The sequence below is a fragment of the Megachile rotundata genome, chromosome 1 (assembly GCF_050947335.1).
Source record: "Megachile rotundata isolate GNS110a chromosome 1, iyMegRotu1, whole genome shotgun sequence".
Taxonomy (NCBI): domain Eukaryota; kingdom Metazoa; phylum Arthropoda; class Insecta; order Hymenoptera; family Megachilidae; genus Megachile; species Megachile rotundata.
The window spans coordinates 6,371,994-6,388,437 of NC_134983.1; the positions used below are offsets into that span (position 1 = coordinate 6,371,994).

At 34.9% G+C, this 16,444-nt stretch overlaps 1 protein-coding gene across 17 annotated transcripts in view; it reads right to left on the reverse strand.

Annotated features, from left to right (window-relative positions):
* The window catches only part of per (period circadian regulator), a 29,333-nt gene continuing 12,889 nt past the window's right edge, over positions 1-16,444 (reverse strand). For 6 of the 17 annotated variants that reach the window (XM_076535159.1, XM_012279475.2, XM_076535174.1 and 3 more), the window contains exons 4-17: positions 14,381-14,511; positions 12,973-13,171; positions 12,329-12,592; positions 10,869-11,053; positions 10,407-10,691; positions 9,600-9,746; positions 6,957-7,203; positions 6,312-6,682; positions 6,046-6,239; positions 5,814-5,974; positions 5,462-5,706; positions 5,156-5,374; positions 4,501-4,812; positions 1-4,179 (exon numbers count right to left, since the gene is read on the reverse strand). In XM_076535159.1, coding sequence (XP_076391274.1) covers positions 4,066-4,179; positions 4,501-4,812; positions 5,156-5,374; positions 5,462-5,706; positions 5,814-5,974; positions 6,046-6,239; positions 6,312-6,682; positions 6,957-7,203; positions 9,600-9,746; positions 10,407-10,691; positions 10,869-11,053; positions 12,329-12,592; positions 12,973-13,171; positions 14,381-14,511 — 3,074 coding nt within the window. In that variant the 3' untranslated portion in view covers positions 1-4,065. Of the gene's footprint in view, positions 4,242-4,500; positions 4,813-5,155; positions 5,375-5,461; positions 5,707-5,813; positions 5,975-6,045; positions 6,240-6,311; positions 6,683-6,956; positions 7,204-9,599; positions 9,747-10,406; positions 10,692-10,868; positions 11,054-12,328; positions 12,593-12,972; positions 13,172-14,380; positions 14,512-16,444 lie in introns of all 17 variants that reach the window. The other 11 variants (XM_012279483.2, XM_076535188.1, XM_012279480.2 and 8 more) reach the window with 9 other exon arrangements.

The window sequence follows — 16,444 nt, forward strand, 5'->3', positions numbered from 1 at the left end:
TTGTTGAAAAACTTGTTTTTTATTTTCACCACTTTTGATATAGTGCATAACTTAATTAAACCTATTGTTTAATCATTTCATTTCTATCTTGTGGAACGGCTGTGCTCTACACGTGGAATTAATCAGTTAACCTTCACCCCCTGCGAAGTCCGACGCCGTAAAAGATAGACATTCGCAGTAAATTTTGACAGAGTAATCAAAGAAAAGGCAGCTGCAGCACTCTCAATGGTGACATAATTAGTTTTTACGTATCCCTTTAAAAGTGTCTCTCAGTTTCAAGAATGCATCAATTTGATTTGTTAAAACAGTTGCGCATGATCCGCTATTATCTTATAGAAACGTTGCCCTTGCGCAGTTCTAGATCGTAAGAGATAGACATGCGCAGTAAATTTTTACAGAGCAAGTAAAAGAAAAAGCAGTCAAAGCGCCCACAATGATGATGTAATTAGTTTTTATGTATCCCTTAAAAAATGTCCCTTAATAAAGGTTTCACTGTACTATCATTCTAAGAGTACACATACATTTTTCTGCCTTGTTTTCGAGCATGCGTGCAACGTCTCAGCGTAACTCACGAACATGTTTCTGCGTTATAATATAATATCAATTAATTTTCACCGCCACACTTGATATTTGTTTAATCTCTCGGTTAATAATTTAAACGAAACAGTATCGTTGCTTAATACTTCAAGGAAAGGGAAAAATCGACAAAGTATGAACAATGTAATGAAAATATATTTAATGTAGAAGAATTTAACATCTTCTGTCATTCGTATCTCGGTTATCTATTTAAAAACGAAGACAAGTATAAACCATAAATAAAGTATACAAAGATAAATATTTCTTCTTAAACATTTACTACGAATACATTTTTATTTACTATTTGTTTTTGTCAAACGTTTGCAATCAATTGGATTTTTATAAACCAAATAATTTTCTGAAAGTTAATCATTCGATGATTATATCAGCTAATAATTAAATTTTAGCATCGTTCGCAGGCTAGAACAAATGGTAAATAAATATGTATTTACATAATTGTTTAAAACACTTTGTAAACAATATAATTTCTCACTTACAAGACGTGAAAATTGGTATACGTTGATTTTTATGCAATTTTAATTACATAGAACTCGAAGGCCTCGAAGTTACGATTAAAATAACTTTTTATTTAATAATGTGAGTAGCAAAAAATTCAAACTACAAAATTGTATCGTTTTAAACAACAAATTGTTATATTACATAAATTTGTCTTCGACAAATTAATTTATTTTAAAAATGTATAAAAAAGTTATCATTCTTTTTTTAAACAAAATGATCAACAGTTAAAAGCAAATAAATTTTGTGAACATTTATTTACACTGTTAAAACGATTTAAAAAAATACAAATTCCTATTTTGAATTATTTGTACCTAGTAGCTTCTGAGATATTTTAAAAATAATTTCACCTCAGTTATATCTACTTCTTTGAAGTAAAAGATTTACCAATAAAAGAAACTCTATAAATATAGTTCTGCATGAAAATTGCATTAAAATACACGTGTTAAGTAATGTCCATAGCGCATTATCTTAACTATTCTTTCCTGTTTTAATTCATAAAATGCCGTTCTAAATGTAAATGCAAAAAAAAATGTGTACATACTGCAAACATAAATAATTAAGTGTATACGCAAACGTACATGTATTTATTCGCCCATGCATTCATTACAACGATCAAAATCTAAAGAAAACCAATGTAATTTTGTGCTAAAGTAATGTGGTCGTTTTAGAAAAAAGCGACATGACGTGAAAGTGACCTTCAAGTCTAAAACGATAATTCAATCGATATTTTAACCCTTGAAGAACGGAGGTCAATGACACAACGATATTACTGTGTCTCTATGATCCACCGTTCAAAGATTAATTTTAATAAATCGGTGAAAAAGTTTTATTGTCAGTATCGATGCCTTCATCTTCTCCGTTAGAAGTATTATGTTAAAAATACAAGTACGAAAATGAATGTCGCTTTGCCGAACAACGTCAGTTTCTATATGATACTTTTAACATAAGTGTATTAACTACCTGATACAATTTGGACTAGATTCACGATCTTCAAGACGAAGAAACGAAGTATGATGCATCATGTTTTTTGCATCTACGAAGTCATGACCTTTTAACAAACTGGCCACATCGTTTTATTCTTAAGAATTACTCGCAGATCACTGGTATATAAAATATTTTCTTGTACCTCTACATTACACCACACAGTATACCGTGGTAATACGAATACAAATAGATAGTATATAAAATATTTTTCTGTCGTATAAATGTTACAATGCAAATTTAAGACATAGTCTCTTGCAGAGGAAACATATTACAATCACGTAACTGATGGGGACCGAAATGGGATTGGCTCTCCTCACAAAATTTTAAAAATTTCTAAATTCCTAAATTTTCAATACTTCTAAATTCTCAAATTTTCAATACTTCTAAATTCCCAGAGTTTCAAATCTTTTCATTTTCAAACTCTCAGACTTTTAAAAAGCTAAATTTTGTATTCACAAATTTCTAAAACCTCAAGTTTCTAAGTCCTCGAGTTTCCAAATTTCTAAATTCTCAGAGTCAACATTTCTAAAACTTACTTGATAGCAGTGGGACGTAAACACTAACACAACTGTATAACCCACCTTAAAAATTTCAGTTACGCCCATGCATACATGATTTATTAGAAAATAAAAGGCAAAGGATTCGATTGATATTAAGAGAGCTGCAGATTTCGATATGTTTGATCAACGTAAAAAATCTCGAGTATTGCAAGACGAATGGAAGAATAATGTTATTTGAAAAATCTCTAAAAATGAAAGGTGTAGGATATAAAAAGCTATATTCTTTGTAAAACACACAGACTTACACTAATTGTAAGTATCTTCGTTATCATACATTTACTCCCAAACATTATCTTTGAGGTAGCGTTATTCAAAATCGGTGTATTTCCTCTTATTGATCAAATATATCATTCTATATTATGTAATAGGAATTGCAATGAGTAGAATCAGCAATTCATGTAATATGTTTAAAAAATTCTTTTCTAAGAATTTGTCCAATACGTTATAGAAGACTAATTACAAAATGTAATAGAAATAGTTGGCTGCCATGTCGGTTAAAATGTTGAATATTTGTATTAATGTCCATTTTCGACATGGTGGTCAACGTCATACCTATTACGAATATAATTATATCTATCGACCCCTTTTACTCTTTCCATTCCTACTTGTACTCGTATTAATCTATGCTAAAAGTTGTGCAGGCGACGAACTCTCCAACGGACTTCCTATTTTCGAAACAATGAGAATTTATCGATTATATGTTACGTATGAAAATAAAAAATTATTGACTAATATCTCGATTTAATTAGACAGAATAACGTGGACGTCAATGTATACCCAATGGCAGGAATCTGATAGCTACGTGAATATTATGTTACGAAAATAGTTACTGTCGTAATGTGTATTTATAAAGGTACCACGATCGTAAATGGTAAAAATATCAGCGAGTATCATTCTAAAGAAAAAAAGGAACTAAAGCCATAACTTTAAATAATGTAACATTTAATTGCTTATTGATTAACTTAAAATCTATATGTACGAATTGACCTATGTGTAAATACAAGAACGAGCGTTTGAGGCAGTTAAAATATACAATGAATATTCTTTAAATCATGAAGAAAATGGTTATTTAAAATGCTTAATGGTCGATGAAAGAAATGATCGTTATTCTAACTATACATACGTTAAATGCTAAAGGAATATACATATACTTAACATAATATAACGATGTAAATCAATCACGAATGTATACTTCAAACGTAAGAGTAAGAAAAAAGAAACAGATAATAGTAAACGTGTACGCATAAATATAGACAATTTTATCTGCCTCAAAACATAAGTGTAATGATAAAATAGTCTCAAGGACGTTGGAAGTGTACGTAGCCGTAATTATATCTGAAGCACCAAAGACAAATTCGAATTACAATTTCGCAGATGAAATTCTGAATTTAAAAATAGTGTTCTATCGAATGTAACAAGATCGATCCTATGAATCTTGACAAGGTACGGTTTGAGGTGGCAACGGCGGTGGTAACGGTGCGTTCTCTTCATGAATCATCATGAGTTTACCGTACTTCACCATTCTTCTCCTATGTTTTTGCTGCAAACAAGCAAAAACTAATTGGTGTAATGAAACCGTTATTGAACGCTAGTTTCTCCCAACTGTTAAAAAAACATTCAACTGAAATACGTATAATACCGAAACACTTATGTTTTGTTATAGTAAAATTATTCTTTCGTCATAGTACAATTCTCATATCATTTTAGAGGTATATCTCGAAGAAAAGTATCACGACATTTGTATGTCCTTATTCGTGTTGTTTTACGTAACAAGTACCACTCGGGTATGAAACTCTGAGACTACTGTACCATTTGAAACTTACAGTAAACTTTATTTTAAACGTGTTAAACTTTATTTTACCTGCGAAATAGTCCCCGCCGTCCAGCTTCCGTTGCTGCTTCCACTGTCGCTGCCGCTGGATGTGATTCCATCTTCGAGAACAAGTTTCGTTTCGAATCCCTCAACCTCCAGGTCTAAATAAAGACGACCCAGTTGGTCGTTCACTAGGAGGGGTTGATTGAAATTTTTTAAGGCGTCTAAATCGGCTTGAAGTACTTCGTTCAAAGTCTTTGGGTGTATTTGATACTCGTAGATCAATTCTGGAGTTAATTGGACACCTTCGAGCCATGGCGGTTCTTTTCGTCGCTTACCATAATGCTGCTTCGCGTTGTCCTAGAGTAAATGTCCACCGGTTAGAATTAGTTTCCCTACTTAATGGCTGAAAGAGACTGCGGATAGATTTCGTGCTGTTCGATTCATCGGTAACTTATGACATTTAACAAAATCATAATATTTATTAAACGAACGAAATTGAAGTAAAAATAAAAGTGAAGGAGTAAAATAACTGTAATATAATCTTTCGAGCTGGAATTTGAATTATTGTATGAGGTATTGTATTGTGCTCTTGTTACTTCAAGAATTAAACTCATAACCAAGATTCGTATTCTATCCGACAGCCAACAAATCTGTACATAGTTCTTTATCCATGTTGTATAAAATTACAATATACACTTGCCTCCGGTATATATTCCGCCGTTTTCTGATCCGGATTGCAGCTACTGTCGCTGCTCTTGTACAGAAAACTGCTGTAAAAGCTTGACGAACTTGAATCGTCTACATTATAATCGCTTTGCCTGTGGACCGTCTGATTTTTTGGCGTCGATGCGTCCACCAAGCTAGAGCAACCTCCATCGTTGCTTATGCAGGAGGAAAACAATCCACCAGACGATAATACCTAACAAATATAAATATATATAGTACCCTTAGTACCCAAACAGTTGGACATAATTAATATACGAGTTCAACCGAATTGATCATTTACTTTTTCAGAAGATTCAAACATCTCCATGGTGCTACCCGGTTCTGCTTTGATACTGGTGGCTTGACTCGCAGGCCGTTTCCTGTCAGAGCACTTCTTAACCGTACATTGGTTGTCTTCTCGATTGACCGTTGTCTGCTCAGGAATTAAAAAGGGTCTGTACATCATCCCTGCCGGTGGAACACCTACTACTGGTGGGTAAATGACACCAGCCATCGTTGTCGTGACGTACGAAAGTGGTACAAACACTGGAAAATAAATTCGTTAAAAAACTCTTCTTCACACACTTGTTTCGTATGTAATAGAAATAGGAATAAATTCTAATAGGTAGAATTAGCAATCAGAGAAAACATACTGTAAGGATTTGGTTGCGACGATTGCATTGATTGTTGCGGACTTTGTTTCTCCTGTTGAGACGATAAAGTCGTTGGGTCACTATGTTGCGGAACAGGGACGTAATAGACTGGTATCATCTGAGGCAATATTGGTATTCTCGGTATTGCTTCTGAATTAACACTAAAACAGGCAGGATCGTTTTATCACCGGTATTCTAGAGACATGTTTCCGTTTCATGATAGGAAACTCACTTTTGTGATACATTTTGTGGTTGAGCAAGCGGTGGATGTGGTACAGCAACCGATAAAGGCTGCCACAAATTAATATTAGCACCCTTCTGAAGTACAGTTGATTGATCGACGCTCATGCTTGTAACTGTTGTGGTGACATTGGTAGGAAATTGGCCCACGGTGCTCGTTTTTGAAATCTCGTCATGCTTCGAAACCTGATACAATTAAATTGTTAAGGTCATTAATGCAATCGAATACGATACGATCAAACCTTTAGTATGACTTACTTTGAAACTATCTCCCTCCCAGCTATGGCTTCCGGTTCTCTTGATACCGTGGCCTTGGTTGACGAAGTGAGAATTCGTGTCCACCATTTTCTCGGCGGTCTTGATCCGTGAATCCTTGAGCTTGTCATTGTTCTTAATGCTGGAACGCAATTCGCGATGCTTCTGCATCATCAACTTTTCCATATCCTCGTTGTGACGATTGAGCAACGATTCCGTCAACGTTGGAGGTTTGAAGCTTTCCGTGCTGGTTGTATTTGAAGTGTTGCCTCCGCTCGCGGAACTCGTTTGATTATTCGAACCGCTACTCAAGTTTTCAGCGCTTCCGCTACCACTCGCACCGCTTCCGTTTATGGGTGACATGCATTTTCTCACTGATACAACAATGTCACGTTAAAATCATCGATATTGCAAAATACAAATGTTATTTACACGAAAGCAAGTGATTAATAAATTCCATTTTTTGCCGCGTTAACTAACCGACGCATTATTTTAAAACTTGACTAAAAGTGTTAAAATATGGAGCTAATAATTTAAAAATTGATATTGATTTGTGTACAACAACTGAATAAATCTGTCTCGATAACATTTTGATAATTATGTTTTGTCTGTCACTTATACATTGTATAAGTGATTTATAGGTCTTACCTGCAGAACTCGGACTCGTTTTTCCACCTTCGTCGTTGCTGGAATTAATATTCTCCTCGTCGCTGCCGTACATCGTGGCAACCGGAGGTTTACTCTTAAAGAACCTCTCAATATTTTCGTTGTAGTTGAGCTGATTGTAACTTGGTGGTGTCTCGGTGGACGATTTACTGTCGAAGTACTCGTGATGGGGCGAAATCTCACCGAGCATCACGCTGTCGTGCTCCTGTAACAAGGGATTGCGTGATCCCTTCACAAGTATATTGTAGCGGCTTAGAAAGATTTGTCACTTGGTTTCGTCACTGACAATAGTTTTTGCAAATTTGCGTTGCGTTATGCTTGCGTCGAGCTTTCGATATTTTGTTAAACGTTTCGCGCAGACGGTGGCTGTTAAAACTGTGCAAGGGAATGCTCTCTGCGCCCTAATGTAAGTCCTTCTGCAATCTTGCGACCGTAATGCTATATTTACACCAAATAAGCGACCAATCGATCGATTAATACTTCTGCACAGTAGCGTTACTTCAGCCGATTACTACTACATACCGTCAACTTTCCTCCATTTTACCGTCGTCTCCCTTTGCCACCCTTTTAGTTTGTTATATTATGTGACTGAAGAATATCGTCAATTTTTTTTAAATTTCTGTCATGTTCCAAGAAATGTTCTCAAATTACTACTCGAAATTCTTGAAACATATAAATATACTACCCCCTCTTCTTATACCTTGTTAGTTTCAAAACCTTGTAAGTAGAAAGATACACTGGAACCCTATTCACGATTATTGCACTACAATAAATTATAGATGCACTTGAAGTGATGTATGTACAAACTAGAATCTAACTACGGACTAATAAATATTAAGTTGTGTCAGAAATTTCACCCTAGTGAATAATACTCTAATACAGGAAAAAGTGATGTTCAGAGAAGAAGTTCAACGTCAATACCTTCGAGGAGATAGAAGAAAACGATTATCCAAGAGTTGTAAAAGAATGCATTTAATGGAAAACACGAAAAGTGATTCGAAGATAAGAAAAACATTGGACAGAGTTACACTGTAGTTCGATGAAGAAAACTGGAAGAGTAACGTTTGACACACTTTTTCGAAAGCCAACCATCATACTGATATTGCAACAGTTGCGTGAAAAAATCGTTTTAAAGGGAAATTCTCAAGGAAAGGGAGAACTGTTTCACTTTTAACAAGAAGACAAATGTAGCATCACAAGACCTTTGAGATCAGCGAATACAGTAACGTATTTATTTGTGTCTAGTGAATACTTTACCTATGTCTGTTTTTTTGGAAAACAGAAGCGATATAAACTTGCAGTCGAGATTGTTTTAGAAAATCAAGTAAGATTGGACCACATAGTTACGAGTAGTAATAATGAATAAAAAAAAAGTAAATAGACTTACCAACAATGTGCCTACAAGGTTTCGAAATTGACGCTATCCTTCACAGGACTTACACAATTTTCACTTTGCCCTCCGTCCGTGTCTATGTACAAAACAACTTGATAGGTTTGTTTGTCATTGAGCCTTTAAGTCCTTACTTACTTAGACTAGCTACGATAAATGTTATAGTAGCTGACGTGCACGAATACCCTAATTAATGAAATGTGACTTTACTGTTACTTTTAGGTTAATCATCCGATTAGACGTGACACCAGGCTAGAAAAGGTTTAATCAGTTGGTGTGTTCCTTACTCACCTTGCACCGTAGTTTCAAAGTGTTTAAAAAATTAAATTCTAGATATATCGTTCGGAAGCAATTAGAACTTCATTGTTTACAATTTTACCAATGAAACGAAAAAGATATATTATTGAATATATATTATTTAATTCGATAAATAATTCTTATTTTAATTCGTTATATGATCCGAATTTCTGATTGCTTCGTGAAAAGAAACATCGACGTAGAACTTGTCCTTATTAACCCTTCACCTAATTGTTTGTACTCTACTTACGTCATATTTTTCGAACCAAGGGCGGAAAAAAGAAATTTTGCGAATTAAACTGTTTTAAGTAAAAATTGTACAAACTATGTTACAACCCTTTAGGAACAGTCTTGTGAACAATTTCTTTTTTCCTTTGATTCTGCCGGTAATGGCATAACATATTTGGTACAATACAAAAATTTCGGTCGAAAGAAAATATGGGAAATTAATCAAATGATGCGAACACTCGTACCACGCACTTATGTACTACGTAATTATCTTCAGATATGATTAGAAATTCAGAATTAAATATAAGACCATCTGTTGCAAATATGTAAACAGTTCTATAAAATACAATTCACTGCCTATTGCTTTTTCCAATAGAAACTTAAATATGAAAACAACGAACATAAGTCGGGGTACAATTGTGTTTATCAGACTTGAACAAAATAAATGAAAAGAAAAGAAAAGACAAATTGATGAAATTTACGCGATGAAGAAAATAAAATACTGTACCAAAATACGTTGCATAGTGACACCAAAGACGTGTTTTAGATAATATCTAAGATATACACCTTCCATAATAAATTATCATAAGCGGAACGCAGGTAAATACGGTACTGTAAATATACTTGTAGCATACCACCACAGCGCATCATAGCGTACTACTAGCACAATAGATAACTGTCGGCGATACTAAAACGAGGCTAATAGTCACCGAAAAACTCCTGTCGTCAGTAGCGAGAGCATCTTTGCCGAGACCGGGTGTCCTCGTTTCTTGCAGTAGGTTTTCCATGAAGGACGCGAGGTCCTTGCACCTCTTTGACACATCAAGCTCGGTAATGTCTGACTTTCTTTGGATGTTCTGCGCAGACGTACGATAGAACAAAAGAGAAACAAAATTGGGGATTGGACAGAATTCTTTTGTTAGGGTTAGATGTTTCATGATTAACGTTTTACTGTTTGTATGTCTCTTTAGCCTTCTTATAATTTCGTTTGTTTCGGTGTCCTATTGAAACTGAATTCATCCTATAATAAGCACACGTAGTTTGCCCCACGATATTTGTTCACTGATCTTTGTTCGTGACCTTAACACGTTCGCGACGACCACTACGTTCGAGGAAAGACCCGTCGCAAACGTGTTAAAATGATTAAAGATAAGTGTTACTCCTAACTGAAAAGAATACTGGGAAAACGTGTATATCTATGTGGTAGAATTTCTATGTGTTTCTATCGGAAGACGTGCATAGTAAGGTACAGGAGAATCATTTCCCTTAATAAAATTTACAGAAGCTATAAAAATAAATGTTTCCATAAAAGTTTAGTTTCCGTAATATTGTACAACAGAACAGTTTTTCTCCTGTATCCATCGTCTCTAAATTCTCTTGCCGTCTTCAAAATCGGTGAAGCTAAACTGGCTAACTGCACATTTTCAGTGTTTACCTTACTCAAACAATGTTTAATTCCTTCTTGTACACAAATTGTGCTAACTATACCGCTGGTTCCGTATGAAGGGAAGACATACCTCGTCGAGAAGTGTACGTATCTCTCCTTGTATGATTTTGGCCTCTTTGAGCACCTCCTCGCTAATGTTAGCGAACTGGCCACGTTCGTTAGCGCGTTGCACGCGAAAGATATCAGGATTCGCTGGACCTTTCAGTACTCTGTGCTGACCTACGACAAACTCTAGTTTTTTCGTCCAGGGATTGATAAAGGATGACCATTCTGTCTCAAGGACGACGTAGCTTCCGTTCTGCACTCCGAACCTGTACGGTTTCGATCTGAACGAGGCACCTTCGAGCTTGATTACCTGTTCAACGATATAAATGTATATACACGATTAATCAGAGGTATAAGCATTGTACGTCGTTCGACGTTTTGATTGTCGGGACTCGCTTGCTCGCACTTTATTTTGCTTTATCATTCTCAAGCGTATACTCGATCAAAACCTAAAGAATTTGGTTCTTTTTCTGAGGCGCATGCTCACAGTCTCATAGATGTCTTTGATGAAAGGCAGATCCTCGGGATGGTAGAAGTCAAATAATGAACGACCAACCATATCCTGCGGTAGATAGCCAAAGTATTGGACTACGTCAGGGTCAACATGGGATAAATGGCACGTCGCGGTGTGGCGGGTCGTGAATACCGAAGATATGATTGTTTCTTCTGGCGCTGCGGATAATGATAATAGAACGTTACAATCACCCTATTTTCTACGAGCTACATCCTTCGCAATGAAATTTTTATAACATGGTACGCGATACAAAAGCGAGCAATTAATAGATGAACCTGTTTGAAATTTTTTGATAGTTTTATTAAATTCGAACAGACTCCTCTAGACATGCACAATTCAGCTTTGACATGGCACTGTAATTGTCAGAGATTATGCAAAAGGCAATCTGTTTTCAACAAAAGCGTTAATACCAAGGCAAACAATTGATAAACTAACAAAGCAAAGCTTAACTCATATCATTGTTGTTATCTTTTTGATGACTTCATATTTCGTATAATCTATTTCAATTACAATTGTATTTTAGAGCTTTAATTTACTTTGCAAGATTATAGTAGTTATTAAATCTTATCGACTTCAGTGATTTTTAAATACACCGAACACTTTTCTGCGTATCAAAATTGACCTCAATTTTCGAGATATTAAAGTACTTTTTAACGCTGCGTAAATTACTTCGAAGTCATCGAAATTAATAACGTGTGCTTTAACATAAACAATTACAAAAATGAGTAGTCTCTAAATTAGTACATATTTAACAGAGTAGATAACAATAATGACATAAAAAGTTAAACCGTCAACAATAAAAATATTAGAAATTCGACAAGTTTCGTGAAACAGATAAGTTAGCGTACTCTTCGAACTGACATGGACAAAAACTATTTAACAGCGTTCTAATTCTATTTAGAACACGGAACAAGCTATGTTATGGTGTCATTACATACGTATACGCAACTATAATAGTTGTGAGACACCCTGTATAGTGCGCATGCTGCTGCAACATGCAACTTCATTTCGTAGTATATGTAACAAGCAAAGCATTTAATAGTAAAGCTTTCATGATGTAAAATGATGAATGGATGGTTAGTATTTAAACTGAATAATCGAAACAGTGGTCTCCAAACAGAACAAGAAAACGAAAAAAACTGGCCGGATGACAAGAAAACGAATAAATGAATAGACGAGAAAGATGATATCAAGTCAGGATTCTCTTAGTAAACATTTTTAATTTAATTAAAAAGTTACCTCCTTAAGGCATGTCGCCGTGGAAACCACCGAGTCATATAGTATCGTCGAGGAGATTGGACTAATAAAACGACTCGATTACTTTAATCGACACAACGAATCTGTTAACAATGATTTTCAAACTTGAAAGAAGAAGGAAATTGACCGAATCATTTTGTCAGTCGACTCTCCTCGAAGATCTTCGATCGTACTACCTTTGTATGCAGAATGAACAGGTTGGGCAGTAACCACCAGGAACATTGCTTTGTGTTGTTGTTCAGTCACACGATCTTGAAAATCTCTAAATGACAGTGTCAAATGGAACGGTAGGTACAAGTTCGATCTTGCTTCTGAGTGTTGATCGTTCATTTCATGAACAACCGTTGATTTTGTGTATTTTCGTAATCCGCAAAATAAACTTGCTCTTCTGCCGTTAATACCTGACGAAGAAATTGTCACTGATGATCTCGAAAGGAACCCTATATCAGTACGATATTTCGTTGAATTTAGCAAACTTTTCACTTTAACGAGCGTTTAAAATGGCGTCTCTTATAATAGTTCATTCAAACCTGAATGTATTTACACTGAGACTCGAAAGGTTTGATATTTATAAATATGGAGGTTGCAAATTTTCAGAGTTAAAAGTTATAGGTGTCCATATTTATAAACATGGAGGTTGCAAATTTTCAGAGAAAAAATGTTATAGGTGTCCAAATGTATAGACTTGCAAATTTACAAATTTGGTAATTTGTAGAATTAAGAAAATTTGAAGTTTTCATTTATTTGAAAGGTCATTCTAAACGCTCGTGTGGACCCTGGCAAAAAGTAAGAATTACAATTAAAGGATGTTGAGCGATACCTTTCGGTCTGTCTTCTTGAGGAGAAACCATTCCACTTGTGATTTGATCAGCCAGTGTGGCTTTATCCTTAGGGTGTACATAATCGATGAAAGAGCGACCAATCCAGGCATCCTTGGGGTATCCTAGAGCTGAGCATATGGAGGGAGTCGTGTACAACACGAGGCCGTCGTGCATTGAGATCACCGCACAAAAGCTCTCCTATAGATACAATTTAAACGTGTTAGACCTTCTATACGGTACATATGTTAAGTTTGTTTATAAAATTCTTTATTGGCACGTAGATGATACTGAATATACAGCCATCAAGATCAGTATTGCGAAAATAGCTCGATGACTTGAATTATTATGTAAGTTCATAAAGAGAACTAGTCATTACGTCCGTTTTCGTTTTACTCGACCATACATTTCGTTTTGAACATTACCATGAGAGTTACAAATTTTGAGATTTATCGTAAAACATGTGGGTATATCTTCGTGGTAGGTTCATGAGTTTCAATTAATTATACACGGAGAAAAGAGTTATACTTGTTCTTATCTCGATCGAAACTTTTATGTAACTATAAACATTTAATATTCGGTAATGGTAAATTAAGTGGGGATGTTCGGGTAATTGAATGTGACAGACACACTGTCGAGTCAAATCGATTGTAATCGATGCGATTGGTATACATTTCAATTTCAAATTAAGTAATGAATAAAATTTCCAATTTATTCAGTTATTTCCAAATTTTTAAATTTAATAATTTCATGTTTACAGCTTGCAAATTTTCAAATGGTAGAAGTATTTAAAAATATTAATTTAGAATTACCAATTGTACAAAATATCACATTTACAAATTTACTTTACCAAATTAACCTGAATGTAGAATATCAAATAACCGTACATCCCTAACAAAAAGAGATAATCTCTTATTCCATAGTTACGGTGCACTGATTACTTCATGCAGTGCATATTATCAAGCACCTCTCTGATTAGTAAACCTTCACCCTGATACCAAGACATCTCTACTAAAATTACTTGTTAATACAAGTACAAAGAGAATTAAAGAAAAGATGTTCACTAGCACCTCGTTTAGCTAGCAAAGTCAATAAATCTCTTTTCTCCATGACTGCTGAAACCCCGTAACAATAGTTCTACCGTGTTACACCATCGTACAGAAAGCCATACCGAATTGCGGTAGTCGAAAAAATTCTGTAAAATGTAGCAATATGGGAAGCAGCCGAATTAAATAGCAGAATGCTACTTCGAGTATGCCCAATACTGGACCTCCCTAAATGAAGAGGTCTCCTTCGATCGATCACGATCATGCGAGGCTCGATTGACATTATCTGTTTCTACGTGTCCTTGTACCACAGTTACCAATTAAGAAAATTCTATTCCCCTATTGTTTTGTAATGAATACTAACATTAGCTTGAGAGATGGAATCATCCAGAGGAATCGTACGGGAAGCAAATCCTGCTTCTACATCTGCGATGGTATCGCCGTTGTGCTCGCCAGGATCCGTTGCATCCACCAATTCTACAGTAGCTATTTCTTCTTGTATAAACCCAACAAAAATTCTCGTCGTTATATTGTGTTCTTCTTGGACACTGGGTCTGCTGATGGGAACCGAATGAGCATTCATACCCAAATAGCGCGGTCACGTTTTAGGAAACATTTCATGGACATCTGGTCTTCGGGATATAATGGGAAATACGTCTCAAGTATTTAAATATTATTGGATCGTTCTAAGAAATTTGGATGTCCGAAATTGTCGGAAACAAATCTCTTTCGATCCACTACACGTTTATTACACGTGTAAATCATTTTAATTTCTAAACAATTTGTGATATCGGATTATGACTTGATGTAATTTGTTACAACGGAGAGTTTAATTTATTACGGGAGAGTACAGTTTAATTTTATACTCTAATTCATTTTTACATACTAAAATTTACACTTTTTTACGTCATTTTATGTACATTATTGGCCGATATAAGGCTTGAATGCATCTTTCTAGGTATCTCCAAAATTGAAATTTTACTGGAAGCGTCTTTAAGTTTAATTTAGGTTTATTTGAACATTGAATTTTCTGGACATACGCAGAATAAAAAGTTTCAAGGAATTATTATAAATACTTGTAGGCGTATATCTTTTGGTAGGCTACGTTAAAATATGGTTGATATAACAAAGGTTAATGGATCTATCTTGTAGAAGTCTGAATATAGATTTCCTAGAAGCAAACTTGATCTCCGAACCAAATGAGAGAAAGGATACGTCTAAGAAATGTATAATACGTAACACGCTATGTGGGTAATGGATTGCTGAAGGATTAGGAGTTGTTTCCTTAGTCCAACAAGACGACAATATCGTGAGAACATTTTGAGTTACTTACGGAGTAATGAATTACTAGCTCAAGGTTATCCTTCCAATAAAAAGTATGAAAAGAAGGAAAAGAAACATCTAAACCTAGAGCTCTATTATTCCATAACACGTAGCTGGTACCAAGGCAATTTTTACTTCTCTACTCTCGTTTTCGCTTCGATCGATTTATTCGCAATATCGTTTAGAACGTTGGATAAACGTAAGGGTAGAAACTTTGCATCGCTTCACGTGAAATCACATGCTATCACTTTGTACATGACAGCAATGTAATATCGATAAAAGATTTTAAATATTATTTAGACCTGTGGTGACCATTTTGCGCACCTTCAGGGCGGCCATTTTGAACACCTCATTGGGTGGCCATTTTAAGCGCCACATGTGCAGTATAAAACTGAAATTGAAATTTAATGTTTTGAACATTATTACAATTTTGAAATCAAATGAAACAGAATATATCTCTATAAAATTTTATTAATTTAGTACATAATGATCTTCTTTCATTGTTCACTACGAGTAATTGACAAAAATATTTAACAATTTCGTTTTCAGACTTTTTTGCTTCTTTCAAGAAGTACATACTTACATTTAAAATTTATCTGTTATTCTCATATATTCTGATGTTCGGCTCATGTTTTATGAATAACACGCGAAACAATTTGATAACATGTGATTTCACGATACGTAATATCAACGTGTTTCTGTCTCAACGATACACGGATGAGTTACTCAAAATAGCGAATTTTCCAGTCAAAGATACAACAACCCATCGTGGTTACACTTGTAAACTAGAAAATGAGGATCGTTGTTGCATAACGAATCTATTCTCGCGCATAAACATGCCCTATTGTAGAATACGTTATTGACTCGTAACGGGTAAATCAGGTCCAAGCTCGTAACAACCGGCGAAAAAAGCCTACGTGAGAATTGGTTGCTTGAAATGGATTATTAAAAATTATGTAAATAATTATGTAAATGGCAGGTGCTTACACGGCGTTATATAAATTACGATTCAGTTCGAGCGTTGCCATAGTAAAACCAAGCTTGAGCTTGAATTATTTGTTCTGTTGGGATACGTACTGTACATAGGGATTACATAAAATCCATA